The sequence below is a fragment of the Bos mutus genome, chromosome 15 (genome assembly GCF_027580195.1).
Source record: "Bos mutus isolate GX-2022 chromosome 15, NWIPB_WYAK_1.1, whole genome shotgun sequence".
Classification (NCBI taxonomy): Eukaryota; Metazoa; Chordata; class Mammalia; order Artiodactyla; family Bovidae; genus Bos; species Bos mutus.
The window spans coordinates 25931237-25954413 of record NC_091631.1 but is presented as its reverse complement, the minus strand read 5'-3'; the positions used below and the strand labels follow the sequence as shown (position 1 = coordinate 25954413).

The 23177-nt window shown below is 38.4% G+C and overlaps 1 protein-coding gene across 1 annotated transcript in view; it reads left to right on the top strand.

Moving 5' to 3' along the window:
* ACER3 (alkaline ceramidase 3) overlaps positions 1–23177 on the top strand; it is a 168648-nt gene that overhangs the window by 47810 nt on the left and 97661 nt on the right. The window contains exon 2 of the mRNA XM_070383662.1: positions 6560–6670. Coding sequence (XP_070239763.1) covers positions 6560–6670 — 111 coding nt within the window. The remainder of the gene's footprint in view (positions 1–6559; positions 6671–23177) is intronic.

Sequence of the window (23177 nt, the reverse complement as noted above, 5' to 3'; positions counted from 1 at the left end):
TCACCCATAATTTGTATTGAGAGGAGAATTCAAAGATACTATGTTTCAGAGTATAAAAATACCATAGTTTTTAGAGTTAAAAAAATCCCTTTTGTCCATATCCAAACAGGATTCCCTCTAGAAAAAAAAAAAAGATTTTTCCTACTTTAAAGTTTTAGTATACTATTGTGTGGTATATGAATGAATCTCCAGTTTTACTTCTGAGGGGAAAAACCCTGTTTTAATTGAATTTTCTGGAAGCAGCTCAAGATCAATTAAACTCTTAGTAGAAGAAATCTAGCCTTTATTTTCTATAATTATATTACTAATATTTTAATCTTAAATTATAAAAACAGGATAACCACATTGTAGAAAAAAAAAATCCGTTGCTTTACTATCTTAAAACTCTCTTACTTTGGTGCTTGGGGAACCATCACCAAGCATAGTTTGGCCCAGCAATAATAAACATATGTTTTGGTAAAAACATAGTTTTATCATTGTTATCAATGAGTTATCAGTATATTATCTCTTGGATCTAAATTCATCATTCATTGCGTGGTCTGTGAAAATGGACCTGTGCGGTTTAAATTTGTTTCCTTTGCCAACTAGCCAGATGTTAAATTTTGTCAGTAGAGGGCGCTGGAGAGACATTGCAAGAGGAAGAGTTTCCCTTCCTGGTTCTGGTGTGCTGGCTTGGTGGCTTCTTAAGTGCCTGACCCTTGCTGTGTAAGTGTTCATCCAGCTTCTGTCCCATGCAGTGCCCAGATCCTGAAGCTTACGTGGCTTCTCCAGTGCCAGCTCATTCATTACTGCAGTCAGCAGCACCAGTGGCCATTAGCTTCCCACTCCAGGTGATCACTTTTCCCTGGCATCCTAGAGGGCAGATTAAGGACAAGTTCCTAAGGGTGTTTGATATTCACTCTTGCCATCTCCTGTTTGACCACTTCTGATTTACCTTGATTCATGGCCCTAACATTCCAGTTTCCTATGCAAAATTCAGACTTAAATTGGGGAAATTAGGGAAAACCACTAGACCATTTAGGTATGACCTAAATCAATAACCTCAGATATGCAGATGACACCACCCTTATGGCAGAAAGTGAAGAGGAACTAAAAAGCCTCTTGATGAAAGTGAAAGTGGAGAGTGAAAAAGTTGGCTTAAAGCTCAACCAACATCTAGAAAACGAAGATCATGGCATCCGGTCCCATCACTTCATGGGAAATAGATGGGGAAACAGTGTCAGACTTTATTTTGGGGGGCTCCAAAATCACTGCAGATGGTGACTGCAGCCATGAAATTAAAAGATGCTTACTCCTTGGAAGGAAAGTTATGACCAACCTAGATAGCATATTCAAAAGCAGAGACATTACTTTGCCAACAAAGGTTCGTCTAGTCAAGGCTATGGTTTTTCCTGTGGTCATGTATGGATGTGAGAGTTGGACTGTGAAGAAGGCTGAGTGCCGAAGAATTGATGCTTTTAAACTGTGATGTTGGAGAAGACTCTTGAGAGTCCCTTGGACTGCAAGGAGATCCAACCAGTCCATTCTGAAGGAGATCAGCCCTGGAATTTCTTTGGAAGGAATGATGCTAAAGCTGAAACTCCAGTACTTTGGCCACCTCATGCGAAGAGTTGACTCATTGGAAAAGGCTGGGAGGGATTGGGGGCAGGAGGAGAAGGGGACGACAGAGGATGAGATGGCTGGATGGCATCACTGACTCGATGGACGTGAGTCTGGGTGAACTCCAGGAGCTGGTGATGGACAGGGAGGCCTGGTGTGCTGTGATTCATGGGGTCGCAAAGAGTTGGACACGACTGAGTGACTGAACTGAACTGAAATCAAATCCCTTACTATTATACAGTAGAAGTGACAAATAGAATCAAGGGATTAGATCTGACAGACAAAGTGCCTGAAGAACTATGGATAGAGGTTCCTAACATTGTGTAGGTGGTGGTGATCAGAACCATCCCCAAGAAGAAGATATGCAAAAAGGCAAAACGGTTGTCTCAGGAGGCCTTACAAATAGCTGAGAAAAGAAGAGAAGTGAAAGACAAAGGAGAAGAAGAAAGATATCCATCTGAAGAATAGAAAGGAGAGATAAGAAAGCCTTCCTAAGTGATCAGTGCAAAGAAATAGAGGAAAACAATAGAATGGGAAAGACTAAGATCTCTTCAAGATAATTAGAAATACCAAGGAAACAAAGATAGGCATGATAAAGGACAGAAATGGTATGGACCTCACAGAAGCAGAAGATATTAAGATGAGTTGGCGAGAATATACAGATCAGATCACATCAGTCGCTCAGTTGTGTCCGACTCTTTGCGACCCCATGAATCACAGCACGCCAGGCCTCCCTGTCCATCACCAACTCCCAGAGTTCACTCAGACTCACGTTCATCGAGTCAGTGATGCCATCCAGCCATCTCATCCTCTGTCGTCCCCTTCTCCTCCTGCCCCCAATCCCTCCCAGCATCAGAGTCTTTTCCAATGAGTCAACTCTTCGCATGAGGTGGCCATGATGGAATTCCAGTTGAGCTATTTCAAATCCTTAAAGATGTTGCTGTGAAAGTGCTGCACTCAATGTGCCAACAAATTTGGAAAACTCAGCAGTGGTCACAGGACTGGAAAAGGTCAGTTTTCATTCCAATCCCAAAGAAAGGCAATGCCAAAGAATGCTCAAACTACCACACAGTTGCACTCATCTCACATGCTAGTAAAGTAATGCTCAAAATTCTCCAAGCTAGGCTTTAACAGTACATTAACCAAGAACCTCCAGATGTTCAAGCTAGATTTAGAAAAGGCAGAGGAACCAGAGGTCAAATTGCTAACATCCACTGAATCATTGAAAAAGCAAGAGAGTTCTGGAAAAACATCTACTTCTGCTTTATTGGCTACACTAAAGCCTTTGACTGTGTGGATCACAACAAACTGTGGAAAATTCTTCAAGAGATGGGGAATACCAGACCACCTTACCTGCCTCCTGAGAAACCTGTATTGCAGGTCAAGAAGCCGCAGAACTGGACATGGAACAACAAACTGGTTCCAAACTGGGAAAGGAATATGTCAAGGCTATATATTGTCACCCTGTTAACTTACATGTAGAGTGCATCATGCAAAATCCTGGGCTGGATGAAGCACAAGCTGGGATCAAGATTGTTGGGAGAAATATCAATAATCTCAGATACGGAGATGACACTGCCCTTATGGCAGAAAGTGAAGAGGAACTGAAGAGTCTCTTGATGAAAGTGAAAGCGGAGAGTGAAAAAGCTGACTTAAAACTCAACATTCAAAAAGCACAGATCATGGCATCTGGTCCCATCACTTCGTGGCGAATAGATGGCTAAACAATGGAAACAGTGACAGACTTTATTTTTTTTGGAGCTCCAGAATCACTGCAGTTGGTGAGTGCAGCCATGAAATTAAAAGACGGTTGCTCTTTGGAAGAAAAGCTATGACCAACCTAGACAGCATATTAAAAAGCAGAGACATTACTTTGTCGACCAAGGTCCGTCTAGTCAAAGCTATGGTTTCTCCAGTAGTTGTGTATGGATGTGAGAGTTGGACCGTGAAGAAAGCTGAGTGTTGAAGAATTGATGTTTTTGAACTGTGGTGTTGGAGATGACTCTTAAGCATCCCTTGGACTGCAAGGAGATCAAAACAGTCAATCCTAAAGAAAATAAACCCTGAAAATTCACTGGGTGGATTGATGCTGAAGCTGAATCTTTGGCCACCTGATGCAAAGAGCTGACTCATTAGGGAAAACCCTGATGCTGGAAAAGATTGAAGGCAGGAGGAAAAGGGAACGATAGAGGATGAAATGGTTGAATGGCATCACTGACTCGATGGACGTGAATTTGAGAAAGCTCTGGGAGTTGATGATGGACAGGGAAGCCTGGCATGCTGTAGTCCATGGGGTTGCAAAGAGCTGGACACGACTGAGTGATTGAACTGAACTGAGCCAGTCTTTTGGGCTTCCCAGGTGGCACTAGTGGTAAAGAACCTGCTTGCTGATGCAGGAGACACAGGTTCCATCCCTGGGTCAGGAAGATCCCCTGGAGAAGGGCATGGCAACCCGCTTCAATATTCTTGCCTGGAGAATCCCACGAACAGAGGAGCCTGGTGGACTGCATTCCATAGGGTTGCAAAGAGTCGGATGACTGAAGCAACTTAGTACAGCTCAGCCAATCTCTCATTACTACAATTCCCTCTTATATTTAATGACTCTTTATAGCAAACTTTTCCTGTTCAAATAACTGTGGCTTGTCTCTCTTGATTGGACCCAGACTAATAGCATTTTTAACCAAAAATTTCAGTCTGTGATAAGTTTTTGTACATTCTTTTTGTTCAGTAAATTTAAATTAGTATGTATTTATCCTCTTGTTTACAAAGTCATTTCATATCAATTATTCTTTAAATTATCTTTTTAAAAACAACCTTTTATTCTTCTTGATTTAAAGTCTTATCTTCTTTTTTTTAAAAATTTTATTTTATTTTTAAACTTTACAATATTGTATTAGTTTTGCCAAATATCGAAATGAATCCGCCACAGGTATACCTGTGTTCCCCATCCTGAACCCTCCTCCCTCCTCCCTCCCCATACCCTCCCTCTGGGTCGTCCCAGTGCACCAGCCCCAAGCATCCAGTATCGTGCATCGAACCTGGACCGGCGACTCGTTTCATACATGATATTATACATGTTTCAATGCCATTTTCCCAAATCTCCCCACCCTCTCCCTCTCCCACAGAGTCCATAAGACTGATCTATACATCAGTGTCTCTTTTGCTGTCTCGTACACAGGGTTATTGTTACCATCTTTCTAAATTCCATATATATGTGTTAGTATACTGTATGGGTGTTTTTCTTTCTGGCTTAATTCACTCTGTATAATAGGTTCCAGTTTCATCCATCTCATTAGAACTGATTCAAATGTATTCTTTTTGTAGTATTATCTTCTTGACTGTTTAATCTTTTTGCTTTTGTGGTTAATTGTTTTTGTGTCCTATTGAAAAACTCTTTGCTACTTCAAGGTCATGAAGATGTTCTCCCATGTTTTCTTCTAAAAATTATACTGTTCTACCTTTCACATTTAGATCTGTAGTACATCTGGAATTTATTTTTTGTATAAGAAGTGTGAGGTTGGGGTCCAGGTTCATTTTTTTTCCCATGTAAATTAAATATCCAATTGATCCATTTACCTTTATTGAAAAGATTATCTTTTTCATACTGTATTCAGGGTCGTGTTTGTCATGAATCAAGTGGCTAAATTTTAGATTGTTCTTGCAATCTTATTTGTTCTACTTCTTTATCTTCTTAATAGGCCTTGATATCTAGTTATATAAATACTCTAGTTTTGTTGGTACACAAGATGTCTTGACTCTTTTTGGCCTTTTAAATTTTCATATACAGTTTAGAATCAGGTTATCAATTTGTTCCCCAAAAACCTGCTGGGAGTTTTATTAGTATTATATCTTGCACACCTTTTGTTAGATTTGTACCTAGGTATATGACATGTGCTGAGGTTATTGTAAGTTATATCTGTAGCACCACAGCTGTAGTTAGATTGTCAGTCTAACTAGAGTCAACAATGTCTTTAATTTAATACTGTTATTTACTTAGCTGTATATAGAGATAGGGTAGGTATAAAATCTGTCTTATCTGGATGCCCAGTTGTACTCAAATACACAGTCAAGTAGAAAGAAAGAATTCATCAGGAGTACAGACGAAAAAGGAAGTCACATACAAAAAATTCAGACTAGCTTTAAACTTCATAGTAATATTCAGTCTGGAAGACAGTATAATAGTACTTACCAACTTTTGAAAAAAAGACACCAAAATTTTATAACTAAGTTATCTTTTGAGTATAAAGGCAAAAGACAATATTCTCAAGCACTTAGGAAGTCAAGGAATACAGTACCTATAAATCCTTGAAGAAACTTCATGAAGATGAATGATGAAATCTAAACAAATAAAATGTTTTTTTTTTAAGGCAAAATGGACCACTCTTTCAGAAGCATTGGTATAAGCTGCTTTTTCCAACTCAATTTTTGTTGTTATCTTTGAGGTTTATTCTGAGATACTTTTGCTTTTTACCTTGAGAATTTAGTTCTCTAGTGGATGTTCTGATTGAAAATTCTTAGTTTCATTTGTTTGAAAGTATCTTTGTTTTGCTTCAATATCTATAAGAAATTTTTGTTGAGGAGAAAATTATTTTCCTTTAGCACCTTTTAAATATCTTTCCATCATCTTTCTAAGAAGTCACCTACTTGATTTTTGCTAAAGGCTGACTGTGTATCTTTAAGTGCATGTCTGTGTGCTTAGTCACTCAGTGGTGTCCAACTCTTTGTGACCCCACCGACTGTAGCCCACCAGGCTCCTCTGCCCCTGGGATTTTCTAGACAAGAGTACTGGAGTGACTTGCCATTTCCTTCTCCAGAGGATCTTCCCAACCCAGGGACCGAACCCATGTCTCCTGCGTCTTCTGCATTGGCAGGTGAAATCTGTAGCACTGAGCCACCTCCTTTTAATTTAAATTAATATTGATTAATCTCATTATCTTCTTGTGCTTTTCTTTTCCTGTAGGGAATACAGTGAGTAACCTGATTATGATTTTACCTCCAATTTTTGGTGCGATGCAGAGTGTTAGAAGTGGACTGGAAAAGCGGTACATTGCTTCTTATTTAGCACTCACAGGTATGTATAACACTTCATCTAAGAATGATGTAAAAAAATGATGTACAGGATTCAAACAGTCGGTTTTTCTTATTCATTCTTAAAATTGTAGCATATTCTGAAAGTTCTGAATAAAATTACACCAATCTTGCCAGTATTTGAACTGTATTTTGAGTAAATTAAAAAAAAAAACCACAAGATATTTCAAGCATCCAGAAAAGAACAAGGATAATATAGCAAATATACCTATGTATCCTACCTTCCTCCTTTGTCAGATCTTAATATTTTGGAATATTTGTTTCAGATTTTACTTTTTCCTTTTTAAAGAAATAAACGTAAAAAGTTAACGCTTTGTTTGTATTCCTGCCTGATTTTATTCCCATCTTCCTCCCTGCTCACCCTGCTAGAGTTATAAAATTTTTTGTAAAGACTATTCTATTGTATCTAACTTTTTACAGCTTACTCCTATTCTCTACCTGTTTATGAGACAGAGACTGTATCTTAGTTATATTTGTATACTGGTTGTCTGGCAAGTTAGTGGTCCTCAATAAATGTGACATGGAGTATAAGTGAACTTTATCGGAGTCTAAGATGGAAAAATCACTCTTTCATGTTCATGCATTATCATCATAAAAACAAAACTAGCAAAGAAAGTAGGTTCTAGTCTGTATTTTATATAACTTTCTAAGCTAAACAGTTTCTTTGGTTTTAATTCAAGGTAGATATTATTTACACAGTAATATTTATCTAATTACCACAAAACTGTAAGATATAGTGTATCATATCTGATTCTATATAATCATATTAGTCACTGTGTATGAGAGTTTTTCCAGTGGTCATGTATGGATGTGAGAGATGGACTTTAAAGAAAGCTGAGTGCTGAAGAATTGATGCTTTTGAACTGTGGTGTTGGAGAAGACTCTTGAGAGTCCCTTGTTTTGCAAGAAGATCCACCCAGTCCATCCTAAAGGAAATCAGTCCTGAATATTCATTGGAAGGACTGATGCTAAAGCTGAAACTCCAATACTTTGGCCACCTCATGAGAAGAACTGACTCATTTGAAAAGACCCTGATGCTGGGAAAGATTGAAGGTGGGAGGAGAGGGGGATGACAGAGGATGAGATGGTTGGATGGCATCACCGACTCAATGGACATGATTTTGGATAAACTCCTGGAGTTGGTGATGGACAGGGAATCCTGGTGTGCTGCAGTCCATGGGGTCACAAAGAGTCGGACACGCCTGAGCAACTGAACTGAACTGATGAGAGAGTTTAATTTTTGTGTCTCTTATGTAGTGTTTTGAGAAAGTTACTTGATTGATCTTCAGTAGGAAGACTTGTTCACAAACTTAACCCTTTGCTTTATTTCCTGGGGTGTTTTAAGAATGTTTGTAAAATACTGACAAATCACAATCAGTAATAACAGAATAAAAAGATTTGAGGGACTTCCAAGTTGCCTTAGAATAATACTGACCTTAGAGTTTGTCCTCTCATCCTTGTGGACAACCGTACAGATTAGAAGGAAAGTAAATAAGCCACTTTTAGCTCACACTTGCAGCCTTACTGAAAGAAAAAGAATACTATGAACTTCAGATAATTTTTAAACATGAAATAAATACCAAATTCTAACAGAACTGTCTTTAATGTTTTAGACTTTGGGAGGTTTGAAAAACTATGTGGAAAAGAGGAGAGAAGATTTGAGGACTTAGTCTGACAAAACACCAAGAGAAAGGGAAAGTTTCACGATAAATGCAAAATTTCTGAAAACATTCTAAGAGCTGGTAAATCATAGTAGTGGCAAGTACACAGTAAAAGACTTGAAAGTATGTGAGGCCTCATGTGGCAGTTTTGAAAAGGTATTGCTTCTGGGAAAGGAGATAGCCTTTGGAGATGTGTTGGAAAAGAATGAAGTTAGAGGCAGGAATTAAGATCCTACTGAAACAAAATAACTAAAATACGTTAGACCCTTCTCCCTGCTTGGCCCTCTCCCCCTGCTCCCAAAACAAACACATATATATGAAAAGGGAATGTAACCTTCTTTATTCAGAAGGGGGCAGTCTCAAACTAGGAATCTTTTAAGCCACCCCAAAGCTTTACTCTTTCCACAAAATAGACCCCACCAAAGTCAGTCTGCATCTATGCAGTTACTGTAATAAGAAAACAGAAAATGAGAATCAATACCTTTTGATTCGTGGTTATTCTTTTCCCACTACTAATTATAAAGCAGAAAGAAACTGCAGCACGATATTCCTAACTGAATTAGCCTCAAACCAAAAATGGATAAAAATTTAAAAACTAATAACACCAATAAAAATTAATTAAAAAATATTAACGGAAATAGCTTCCTCACCTCCCAAAAGAAATAAAATTAAATTGATTAAACTTAGGAAAGAAATGAATCCTGAATTACAACGTGTTGAGTATTTAATAAAGACTGTTTAAGAAAGGAAAAAGAAAAAGACACAGCAAGAGAATGAAAATGAGATAAAGAAATAAAGAGTAAGAGAAAAAGTACTGAAATGGAAGACAGGCAAAGAAGATTCAATATAATTTAATTGAAGTTCCTGAAAAAGGAAAATAAAACAATGATACAGATCTTATATTTAAAACTATAGTTTTAAAAATAATTTGAAAGATGACTTTTTGAAAATGGAAGAAGACCTGAATCTAGATTTTGAAAGGTGCATTTTTGTATTGTAAAACTGACTTGGAATGGTCAACTCTGAAAAAGACTAGTAAGATTACTGGATTTTAAAAATGAAAAAAAAAATTCTCACAGCTCTAGGGAAGAAGACCAGATTACTCATAAGGGCAAGAAAATTAGACTGGCACTAGACCTCAGCAACATAGAAAAGCATCAGTGTAACTGCATTTTTAGTGCAAACCAAGGATTTTATATCCTAACCAAATTGTTTTTCAGGTATCTAGGTTGTGGAAAAACAGTTTTAAACATACAAGTACTCATTGAAAACTACACACATGACTCCTTCCAGATGAATCCATGAGTATTGCTCTGTCTAATTTAGTAGCTGCTAGCCACATGGCACCCCACTCCAGTACTCTTGCCTGGAAAATCCCATGGATGGAGGAGCCTGGTAGGCTGCAGTCCATGGGGTCGCTAAGAGTTGGACACGACTGAGCGACTTCCCTTTCACTTTTCACTTCCACTCATTGGAGAAGGAAATGGCAACCCACTCCAGTGTTCTTGCCTGGAGAATCCCAGGAATGGGGGAGCCTGGCGGGCTTCCGTCTATGGGGTCAAACAGAGTCGGACATGACTGAAGCGACTTAGCAGCAGCAGCAGCAGCCACATGTGGCAGTTTAAATTTAAATAAATGAAAGTTAAATAAAATGTAAATTTCAGTTCCTCTGTCACATTAGCCATTTTTCAAGTGCTTAGTACCCAAATATGGCTTATGGCTGCCACGTTGGGCAGTGCAGATATAAAACATCACCTTCAGTACAGAAAGCTCTATTGACTGTGTTGTCTGGAGAACGATGTTCATTCAACTAGGAGAAAACTAGGCAGACTTGGGCAAAATGTCTGATAATGAACTTTTAATACATTTAACTATAAATCTAAGATTAAAACAATGATAGGATAAGGACCAAAGAATAGTGTATGGACATTATATGGTCTAGTAAAATAGAATAACAATATTTTAATATGCTACAATTCAGTACAAGACAAATGAGGTGAACAAAATGTATCAACCAATATCTGGAAGACCTAAAGAGCATAACCAGTAAAGCTGATTTTATGGCTTTATGCTCGGAGAAGGCAATGGCACCCCACTCCAGTACTCTTGCCTGGAAAATCCCATGGGCAGAGGAGCCTGGTAGGCTGCAGTCCATGGGGTCGCTATGAGTCGGACACGACTGAGCGACTTCACTTTCACTTTTCACTTTCATGCATTGGAGAAATGGCAACCCACTCCAGTGTTCTTGCCTGGAGAATCCCAGGGACAGGGAAGCCTGGCGGGCTGCCGTCTATGGGGTCGCACAGAGTCGGACACGACTGAAGCAACTTAGCAGCAGCAGCAGCATGGCTTTATGCTGAAGTTTACACCTTGAGAACAGAATATATCCTCTTTTGAAGTATGCATAGAACATTTATAAAAACAAAACAGTAAGTTCTATTAAGTAGAAATATTAAAACAACATCCTCTGGTCATAGTGCATCCATGCTAGAAATTAACAACAAATTCAAACCATAAAAAAACTCTTGCTATTTAAAATTTTAAATCTTCTACTAACTCTTGGTTGAAAGGGAATATAGAAATGAAAATTACAGGATTCCTAAAATACAGTTGCAAAAAAAAGTCTGCATATCAGAATCTATGGAGATTTATATAAAGCCACCATCAGAGGATAATCCATAGGCTTAAACAAATAATAATAAAAGATAAAAATGAAAAGTGAAAAATTAATTAAAATCCCAACTCTAAAGGCAAGAAAAAGACCATAAAATAAAGATAAAAGCAGAAAGTGACAAGATAGAGAACAGAAAACTGTAGATATAATTAACAAATCAAAATCTATTTTTTTAAGAAAAAAGTAGACAACTAGCAAACTTTAGAAGAAAGAAGCAAGGACTTCCCTGGCTGTCCAGTGGTTAAAATTCTGTGCTTCCAGTGCAGGGAATGCTGTTTTGATCCCTGGTCAGGGAACTAAGATCCCACATGCCATTTCATATGGCCAAAAATAAATGAATCAATAATTTTTTAAAAAAGCAAACATGAACACTGAAATAAGAAATGGGGACTTCCCTGATGTTCCAGTGGTTAAGAAGCTGCCTTCCAATGCAGGGAATGAGGGTTTGATCCCTGGTCGGGGAACTAAGATCCCACTTGCTGTGGGTCAACTAAGCCCACATGGTTCAACCAACACTCAGTGCAGCCAAAAATAAATGAATGAATAAAATATTTTAAAAAATAAGAAATGACAAAGAGGAAATGTCCACTGAAACAAAAGCAAGAATTTTAAAACCTCCATGTATTAGAATTGGCTAATTTCCTAGGAAAATGCAATTTGTCAGAATTGATCCAAAAGATAGAAAGTTTTATCAGCTAATTTTTATTTAGGAAATAGAGTAACTTATTAAGGAATTCCTCTGCAAGCAGTGCTGTGTCCAGATAGTTTCAAAGAGTTCTAGTAAACTTTCAAAGACCAGATAGTTCCAATGCTACATAAATTTTTCCAAAGCATAGATAATGAAAGAAGACTTCCAAATTCTTTTTATGAGGCAAACCTAATAAAATGCCATAAAAATAAATTTAAGAACTAATATCATGATTATCAGTGCAAATATCCTATGTAAATTATTAGCAAACCAAAGGATCGAACTACTGCTACATATAACATCATTAATGAACCTAAAAAAACATTATGCCAAGTGAAAGGAACCAAAAGATGCAAAGGACCACAGATTGTATGATCCTATTCATATGAAATTTCTAGAAGAAGTAAAATTATACAGATGAAGAGCAAATAATTAGTTACTTGTGATTTAGAGTGGATGTTGACTGCTAATAGGCATAAGAGAAATTGGGGGTTGAGGGAATTCTCATAGAACTGGATTGTGATGATGGTAGCACAACTCTTTAAATTTACTAAAATTCTTAAAACTGTACACTTAGCCTGAGTGAATTTGATGGTATATCTCAATTCTTGTTTAAAAAATAAAACCCAGTGGACACAGGACATGGAGGAATGTGCATATTGTGTGAGAGAAGAAGGGATGTTTAGTTCCTACATCTCAGAGGTGGTGTGGAAGGAAGAAAGAAAATAGTAGAGCAGAATAAATATAGAGAGAACATTTTATATCAGTGGTAGCATGTATAGGTGCTGAGACTCTTCTGCAGAAGAATGCAGCTACTTTTCCTCTTGTCCTTGACAAGTAGAATCCAAACAACCACTCCTAATTGTTCAAGATTAGGTAAGTCTTATTTGTCTCTCTGATTTTGAGGATTTTTTATTCTCTCTTGCAAGGATCTGTGTCTTATATATATATATGTATACAGAGAGAGGAAATCTATCCTTTTTAATTTTATGTATTTATTTTTGGCTATGCTGGGTCTTCACTGCTGTGTGGGCTTTCCTCTAGTTGCGGTGAGTGGGGCTACTCTCTAATTGCCGCGTATGGGCTTCTGTTTGTTGTGGCTTCTCTTGTGGAGCATGGGCTTTAGGCACGTGAGCTCAGTGGTTGCAACTCCCAGAGCACAGGCTCAGTACTTGTGGCATACAAGCTTAGTTGCTTTGCAGCATGTGGGATCTTCCCAGATCAGGGATCGAACCTGTATCTCCTGTATTGGCAGGAGGATTCTTTACCAGAGCTACCAGGGAAGCCTGGATCCATTCTTTATTAAGTGATTTCCTTTGCAACTTAAAGACCTCAAGTTATTGTTTGATCTCTATACAGATACGATGTTTGGAGAAACTATTCTACATATAGTAATCTGCCCTCTTCTAGTATTCTTGTGACTGTGTGGAGGAGCATAACTTCCTGGATTATTTTTTCCTGTAATCTTCTTCTAACTGAAGAATGTTAGGGGGTAATTTTTAGGCAGATCTCTTTATATCAGTATCTCTTCATGGAAAGTCATCCTCATAGAATTCACTCTCTGAAGTTCAGAGAAAGCCCATGAGCTCAATTTCTTTCTTTTAATTTCTTTCCATTATATCACTAATATATGTTAACAGATCCTTATCCAAACCCTTGGGACCAGAAGTATTTCTGAACTCAGATTGTTTTTTAATTCTAGAAAATTAATAGACTATGTTTGCTAGTATAGTATAAAGCCTGCTGAAACCTGGGACAGCACCCTGCAGGTGAACATATCCATATTGCTGCTTAACATGTAAATATTCATACTAACTAGGCTTAATAATCACTATAAATAGCCTCATTTCCAATTAAGTCAGGCTTTGCTATCAAATGAATTTGTGACAAACTTAAAGAACAAAACATCTTCTGGTTTTAAAAGCCTTTTTTGGAATTGTGTTATTAAACAAGCTATGTAAATTTATCTTTCTGTTTTCTTCTTTTAAAAAGTAGTAAGTAGTAAACAGAATGTAGTCTCACGTTAGGGAAATAATACACCAAGACAGCTGGAGTTTGTCTCTAGAATGGATGATAATTCAAATTTTAAAGATCCATTAATTCTATTTACTATATTAATTGATTTAAGAAGAAAAACTACGTGATTATCTCCATAGATGTTGTAAAAGCCATTGTCAAAATTCAGCAACCATTTCTAATTTAAAAAGAAAAACTCAAGGAAATAAGAATTCACAAATCCTGTCTTAACATGGTAAGATACACAGATCCATCTTGAAGCTAGCATTAGGAATAGAAGCATTCCTAGAAGGTCAAAGCAAGGCAAGTATGCCTTTCTCCACGACTGTTTAAAGAAGTATTAGAGGTATTAATCAGTGCATTTCTGTGTGTATTTATGACCAAAAATCTATAATAACTACTTAATTGATATGAACTTTTTGGCATTGGGGGAAATTTTGCAGAAAGAATTGGGAACTTTGATGTTGTGTAGAAGTATATTAGGAGCAGATTGTTACAGGGGTCATTGTGTTCTGGCTCAGAGCCTATTTTAGTAATTTTTTAATTTATTCGGCAGATTTTTACTAAAAGTCAGTTATACTTAGTTATGTGTTAGTTATAACTCTCAAGCTTCCCAGGTGGTGCTAGTGGTAAAGAACCTGCCTGCCACTGCAGGAGACGTAAGAAACATGGGTTTGATCCCTGGTTGGGAATTTCTCCTGGAGCAGGGCATGGCAACCCACTCCAGTATTCTTGCCTGGAGAATCCCATGGACAGAGGAACATGGCAGGCTGCAGTCTTTGGGGTCACAAAGAGTTGAACATGAATGACTGAAGTGACTTAGCACACACATAGCTCTCAAACCATTGTTCATTGGAGCTTAGAGTTTAGCAGGGGAAACAAATTAATCTGATAAATTTATAATTAAGTGTGCACTAACAAGGGCTTCCCTGCTGGCTCAGCTGTAAAAGAACCCGCCTGCAATGCAGGAAACTCGAGAGGAGTTGCAGGTTCAACCCCTTGGTCAGGAAGATCCCCTGGAGAAGGAAATGGCAACCCACTCTAGTATTCTTGCCTGGAGAATCCCATGAACAGCCCATGGGGTCACAAAAGAGTTGGGCTTGACTTAGCAACTAAACAGCAGCAACAATGTACTAACAGTGTGGTGTTATGATGGAAAGGTGCCAAGTGCAATGAAGAAGAATGAGGGAAGGTAAGAGTGAAAAACATTACGTTTTAACATCCCATGTCCCTGAGCAACTGCCAGTTCTTCCAGTAAGCCAGATTTCACTTTAGTCTACCTGCCCGTTTATAACTGCTTTGGAACTACCTAGTCCCTTTATCTTTTTCTTCCTTTTTGTTTATTTTTCTGCTATATTATACCCAAATGTGTACATTTTATGAAAGGAAGAGATATTCATAACAGATCAGTGGAAAAACAAAAAATGTCCTCTCATTATTTTTCTAATAGATCTCAGTAAAACTTGCTGTTAAGACGAGAGGGAATAAGAACCTAATGCTTGTTTTAAATAAACATATTCAAAATCAGCCCTGTATTGGTTTTCTACTGCTCCTCTAACAAAGTACCAAAAAAAAGGATAGGTTTATTATTTTGCATTTCTTTAAACTAGAATTCTAATACAAGTCTCAGTGGGCTAATGTCAACATATCTGTCCTTTCTGAAGGCTGTTGGGGGAGAGCCTGTGTTCCTTTCTGAAGGTTGTAGGGGGAGAGTCAGTTTCCTTGTCCTTTCCAGTTTATGTGGCTGCCCACATACTCTGTCTTTTCCATCTTAACTTGGTCCCTTTTCCCCCATCTTCAAACCTAGTAATTTTACATCTCTGACCGTTCTGCCATAGTCACATCTTCCAAAGTTTCCTGCTTCTGAGCACTCAGATGGTTAAGTTGTACACTGTTTCCTCAGTGTGGTCAGACGTCAAATGGATTAAAGAGATGTGTATCAGAACATATCTGTAGTCTGTTGTAACCTTGAAAAAGATGGTAGCATACCAAAATATTTGAATCAAGAGGTTCCAACCTGGTGAAATTCTGTTTATATGCTTGAGAGACTCTTTAAACCATGGTAAAATGCTGTGAGTATGAACATCTAGTTAGAAAATTCTAACTAGATATATTGGTGCATTTGACCTCTTTATCTGGTTCCATTACTAATTTGACTGCCTCAGTTTTCACTACGTATAGCCATAACCATGTCAGCAAAGTTGTTTTTCCCTGTTACTTGTTTTTCGGAATGCTCTAGACAATTCCTAAAAATGTGAATTTTATTTTCACTTTGATGTCTCAGACTTTTTAAGGGAGACTATGATGAAATGTTGGCTAGGTCACCCTTACATTAATTAAATATTTTATTCTCTGTGTGATTGAATCATTTATTTTGCAAAAGAAAGAAAAGGACAATGCTTAGATTCTTTTTTAAAATATTGTCAAAATTTCTAATCTGTATAATTCAAGGATCAATGAGTATTGTTTTGCTTTTACACATTTAGCATTTGTTTCTTAGCTAAAAGAACTCAACTTTCCTATTCTTGAATTTATTATTTGTGTCAATTTGAATAATATGTTATAAAATATGTACTTGCTGATAAATTGTAGTTTGTCACTGGTGAAAACTGGCTTACTAGCTAAATTTTACCAGTGTCCTCTTTAGGCGAGTGTGCCTCTTTTGATTCAACCATTTTCTCTTTGAATGAGATAACCTATTTCAAAATCTATATTTCTAGGCAAGTTGGTCCTAATCTGGACTCTCTGCCTTAACAAGTCTCATTTTCCATAACTCTCACACATGTACCTTATACTTAAGCTGTATCAGCCTATTAGCTGTTTTTAGTACTGTATATATTTTTATATCTCTGCTTGTAACCTCTTATTTGGTGAACTTGGCGTGTATGTCAGTCAGGACTCAGTTTAAGTGTCATTTTCTCTAGAAAGCCTTCCTTTTAAACCTTCCTCAGCCACTTGATAGAATTAGATGACCCACTGAATACGATGCATATCTTTATCACAGCACTTAATGCATCATATTTTATCTGTTTACTTTTTGATTTTCCCTTAATATTCATTAGTAGTTAAGAGGGAAAGTAGCAGAACATGATGTTGGAGAGATTTAGGCAGGGGCCAGATCACGTTGGGTCTCACCATAGGCCAGAGTGAAGAGTATGGATATTATTCTAAAAGCCAGTGGAGGGTTTTAGCAGGAGAGTGGCATGATCCTATTTGTGTTTTTAAAAGATCTCCCTGACTATCTGTGGAGAATCTATTTGTGGACAGTAAAAGTGCAAGCTGGAAAACCAGTCAACAGAGACTACTGCAATGGCCCAAGTGAGAGATGATAGTGGCTCAGACTAGGATAGCATCAGTGGAGATTGGTGAAAAGTGGATGTTCAGTTCAGTTCAGTCACTCAGTCGTGTCCGATTCTTTGCGACGCCATGAACCACAGCATGCCAGGCCTCCCTGTCCATCACCAAGTCCCGGAGTCCACCCAAACCCATGTCCATAGAGTCGGTGATGCTATCCAACCATCTCATCCTCTGTCGTCCCCTTCTCCTCCTGTCCTCAATCTTTCCCAGCATTAGAGTCTTTTCAAGTGAGTCAGCTCTTCGCATCAGGTGGCCAAAGCATTGGAGCTTCAGCTTCAACATCAGTCCTTCTAATGAACACCCAAGACTGATCTCCTTTAGGATGGACTGGTTGGATCTCCTTGCAGTCCAAAGGACTCTCAAGAGTCTTCTCCAACACCACAGTTCAAAAACATCAATTCTTCTGCTCTCAGCCTCCTTTCTAGTCCAACTCTCACATCCATACATGGCCACTGGAAAAACCATAGCCTTGACTAGACAGACGTTTGTTGACAAAGTAATGTCTCTGCTTTTCAATATGCTATCTAGGTTGGTCATAACTTTCCTTCCAAGGAGTAAGCGTCTTTTAATTTCATGGCTGCAATCAGCATCTGCAGTGATTTTGAAGCCCAGAAAAATAATGTCAGCCACTGTTTCCCCATCTATTTGCCATGAAGTGAAGGGACAGGATGCCATGATCTTAGTTTTCTGAATGTTGAGCTTTAAGCCAACTTTTTCACTCTCCTCTTTCACTTTCATCATAAGGCTCTTTAGTTCTTCTTCACTATCTGCTGTAAGGGTGGTGTCATCTGCATATCTGAGGTTATTGATATTTCTCCTGGCAATCTTGATTCCAGCTTGTGCTTCTTCCAGCCTAGCGTTTCTCATGATGTACTCTGCATATAAGTTAAATAAGCAGGGTGACAATATACAGCCTTGATGAACTCCTTTTCCTATTTGGAACCAGTCTGTTGTTCCATGTCCAGTTCTAACTGTTGCTTCCTGACCTGCATACAGATTTCTCAAGAGGCAGGTCAGGTGGTCTGGTATTCCCATCTCTTTCAGAATTTTCTACAGTTTATTGTGATCCACACAGTCAAAGGCTTTGACATAGTCAGTAAAGCAGAAATAGATGTTTTTCTGGAATTCTCTTGCTTTTTTGATGATCCAGAGGATGTTGGCAATTTGATCTCTGGTTCCTCTGCCTTTCCTAAAACCAGCTTGAACATCTGAAAGGTCATGGTTCGTGTATTGCTGAAGCCTGGCTTGGAGAATTTTAAGCATCACTTTACTAGCGTGTGAGATGAGTGCAATTGTGTGGTAGTTTGAGCATTCTTTGGCATTGCCTTTCTTTGGGATTGGAATGGAAAGTGGATGGCTCAGCATGTATTTTGGAGTTAATGCCTATTGGACTCATTAATGGATTAAAAGTGGGAGTTGGAAAAAAGGAAAGATTTTCAAAGTTTCTTTTCAGGTTTCCAGTTTGGACAACTGTGTAGAGAGAAAATCTGGCATTGTTTTGATTATGTTGAGTTTAAAATGCCTGTGAGACACTAAATGAAGTGCTAAGTAGGCATTTAAATACATGACATTGGAATTTTAGAGGTGAGGTGTAGACATCATTGTTATAATTGGTATTTGAAGCCATGGGAACTGATGAGATCCCCAAGAGGATGAATATATTGAGAGAAAAAAGCCCAAAGATGAACATAAATACCACAGGTTCATCACCAAAGGCAGAATCTGGCATCCTGACATGTTTTAATTGCCATATTTAAAATTTTAAAATGCTTTAATTTCCCATATTTGAAAATTGAGAGTTCCCATAAAAATTCAGATTTTTGCCTTCTCTTGAATAATTTGAAAATGCAGCATCACTAAGCCTATATTTCTATGCAGGAGCAATCAGCCTAAGCTCTGTTCTTTAGTATGGTCTGTCCAGTTAAGCACAGTCTCCACACTGTTTCTTACTTTTTTTTTTAACTTAGCATGTTTTAGTCAAATATCTCTCTAGGCACTTGAATTTACAGACCCTGATTTACATGTTAAGGATAGAAGGAGCCAACAAAAGAACCTATGAGGAAGCAACACCAAGATAGGAAAACCAGCAGAACAAGGTGTTACAGAAAACTAGAGCGGAACACGTCTTGCTTATTAAATACTATTAAGAGATTGAGGAGGATAAAAAGAGAGAAGGGCTTTTTCAGTGGTGTGAATAGATTTGAGGAAGGGATGGGGAAGAGAGGTGAGGAAATGGAGGCAGTTTTTTTGAAAACTCTGGAAAGTGAGGAAGCACAGGTAAATGGGACAGGAGGTATTAGAGACTTTGTGCACAGTCCATTAGCCAGGTGGCGATGGTGATACAGGAGAGAAAAGTGATAAAACATGAAGTACTTAGAGACCAGGTGGTGCCCTAGACCACAAGAGCCCAATTGGCCTTTGCATGGAAGAGGCGTGCTGCTGTGGGGACAGAGGGGAGGAGCGCCCTGGGCCTGAGGTGATGGCAGCACAGAACACTAACATATAACAGTGAGAATCAGCAGTGTTCACACAGAATCAGAGCGTTGTTTTAGGTTGAATATTTAGACTCAAACTGTGTGTTTGTTCTGCGTTTTCTCTGCCTGTGAATCTCTCTGACTCAGATGTTACCTTGCCAGGCAAGGCTTTCTGTTCTGTTGTCCACATTATTCCCAAATAATATTTTTTTTCTCTTCGATACTCATTTATTTCTCCTGTTATATTTTCTCAATTCATTCCTCATTTTCCTCTACTAGTCATACACACATTCTTACTTTAATGTGAAATGCTAGATCATGGAGAAGGAAAAAGAGAAAAAAAGGGAGAAAGAAAAAAAAATCAACCAGTCACCAAACACTTAATAAGTGTTCTGTATGTGCCTGGTTCTGTGCTAGCTTCTAGAGATTCTATCAGTTCAGTTCAGTTATTCTGTCGTGTCCGACTCTTTGCAACCCCATGGACTACAGCACGCCAGGCCTCCCTGTCCATCACCAACTCCCAGACTTTACTCAAACTCATGTCCATTGAGTCAAAGATTCTTTAGTGAACTATAGAAACCTGGACCATACTTTGTCTTAGAATCTTTGAATTTAACAGTGATCTTTCACTTTGAAGGTTCACCAAGTCATTGATAGGCCTTTAAAATATAGGTACCAGCACACCCACTGAATCAGGAGTTTCTGGGACAAGGTCCTAGCAGTTGTAAAGATCTTGAGGCAAAATAGTGTTTTCCAAAAACTGATAACTACTGGTGTAGCCAAACATTATTTCTTAGATGCCTTGTATGGTTGACTTAACTGGGGAGAAAACAGAGGAAGATTTAAGTTAGGACATGCCATTTAAAATGGATCTGGCAGGTACTGCTCAGGGGAGGGAACAAGAGATATAAAAGAGGGAAGCCAAAACGGGGCAGGGCTACTCCTGTAGGGGGTTGGTCTACTCTCACGTCTCAAAATGGTTCTGCTTACTGCTTGCCCAGTAAATCTTGCCTGCTTGAGTTGTAAAAATAAATAAATAAAATGGATTTGGGATATACACTGAAGTATTAAGGGGTAAAGGGACATGATGCATCCAGTTTACACAGATGTTTCAGAAAGATAATAATTTATATATGCATATGTAAATTATTAAAGTTGGTAAATCTGAATAGAGCATATACAGGAGTTCATTAGACTATTCTTTCAACATTCTAAAGTTTGAAATTGTTTGACAAGGTAAAAGCTGAAAGGAATGAAAATCACAAAATAAATTGGATCTAGAAGTTACATGAGATTTCAGTAAGCAGAGACAAAGGCTAGTGGCAGGTGGTGGTGGTTTGGACAATAAGTCATGTCTATCTCTTGCAAGCTCATGTACCTGCCAGGCTTCTCTGTCAGTGAGATTTCCCAGGCATAAATACTGGAGTAGGTTGCTATTCCCTTCTCCAGGGGATCTTCCCAACCCAAGGACTGAACCCACATCTCTGGATTGTAGGAAGATTCTTTACCGCTGAGCCACCAGAGGCAGGTAGGATTAAATAATGAAAGGGATAAGTGTTCCAGGCTGAAACAACAGGGTAAGCTGTGAACAAAGGCAGAACAGATTAGAAGATGATAGTGTTGAGATGAGAGAAGTAAGCAGTCAGGTGTAACTGAACTACAAGTTCGGTAAAATGAACTGAATGGAGCCAAATTAGGAAGCTCCATGTATGCCTTGCAAGGAGTTTAGTCTTTATCATTAAAACTGACAGTCATCAAGTGGGATGCTCATTCCCCAGGTAGTGAGAAAAATGATCTGTTGGTGCAGGAAGAAAGCTGTAACTCCTCTATTTGTATTTATTTATATCATTTAAAAATTTTTTTTCTATTTTACATGTTTAAAAATATATGTAGTATCTTAACACAGCAGTGTGTATACAATTTATAAATAAATACACATATATGGAGTTCCTAAACAATTTTTTTTGCTATCAAAGTTAGGAAACTACTCCTGTAAACATTTTCCTGCCTTGTAACCACAGTGATATTTTTTTAATGCAAAAGTCAGTCCTGTTAATCTGTGTGTGCACTTATGTATTTGTGTATGTGGATGTAGTTTTTCAAAGGCTTACTTTGTGTTTTAGGATGCAGTTCAAATCATAGCATGACTTTAAAAGTTCTTCTCAGTTTACTGCCTGCAAATCATGGCAATATTCTCACTGGATGCAACAATGTTTATAGTTGAAGCCAAGCTCTTTTACTTCTTTAAGTGCATTGTCATTCCTTTATGTTGGATGATCCTTCTACATAGAATGATCTCATTTTAAAAAGTTCTTTTCACCTATTTAACTCCATGTGTTACTTCCCCTGATATCCCTCTTCTGACTCACTAGACGAGGTAGTATAACCCCCTTGCGTAGTCTCCATTAGCTTTGAAATGGCCTCTCTCATATTTTTAGTGTCTTCCTAAAAGTTCTTAGGACAGGAAACATATATCTCTTATTTACTCCTTTATCCCAGTGGAAATGCTTGGAATGTTGGTAAGTGTTAGTCGCTCAGTCATGCCTGACTCTTTGTGACCCCATGGGCTGCAGCCCACCAGGCTCCTCTGTCCATGAGATTTTCCAGGCAAGGATACTGCAGTGGGTTGCCATTTCCTTCTCCAGGGGATCTTCCCAACCCAGGGATCGAACCCAGGTCTCCTGCACTGCAGGCAGATTCTTTACTAACTGAGCTACAACTGCCGTGGAATGTTGGTAGTTCAGTTTAGTTGCTCTTTCATGTCCGACCCTTTCCGACCCCATGGACTGCAACATGCTAGGCTTTCCCTGTCCATCATTAACTCCCAGAGCTTGCTGAAACTCATGTCCATCAAGTCAGTGGTGCCATCCAGCCATCTCATCCTCTTGTCCCCCTTCTCTGCCTGCCTTCGATCTTTGCCAGCATCAGGGTCTTTTCCAGTGAGTCAGTTCTTCCCATCAGGTGGCCAGCGTATTGGAGCTTCAGCTTCAGCATCAGTCCTTCCAGTGAATATTCAGGGTTGATTTCCTTCAGGATTGACTGGTTTGATCTCCTTGCAGTCCAAGAGACTCTCAAGAGTCTTCTCCAACACCACAGTTCAAAATCATCAATTCTTCAACTCTCTTAATGGTCCAACTCTCACATCCATACATGACTATTGGAAAAACCATAGCTTTGACTGGATGGACCTGTGTTGGCAAAGTAATGTCTCTGCCTTGTTGTATGGTCTCTAGGTTGGTCATAACTTTTTTCCCAAGGAGCAAGCGTCTTTTAATTTCATGGCTGTAGTCACCATCTGCAGTGATTTTGGAGCCCAAGAAAAGAAAGTCTGTCACTGTTTGAACTGTTTTCCCATCTATTTGCCATGAAGTGCTAGGGCCAGATGCCAAGATCTTAGTTTTCTGAATTTTCTGAGATTTAAGCCAACTTTTTTATTCTCCTTTTTCACTTTCATCAAGAGGCTCTTTAGTTCTTCTTCTTTTTCTGCCATAAGGGTGGTATCATCTGCATATCTGAAGTTATTGATATTTCTCCTGGCAATTGACGAGGTCCAGCCCCGGCTGATTCAGGGTATTCGAAGGGGAGACAGAGTCGGCGACTATTTACATATTTATCAAAGA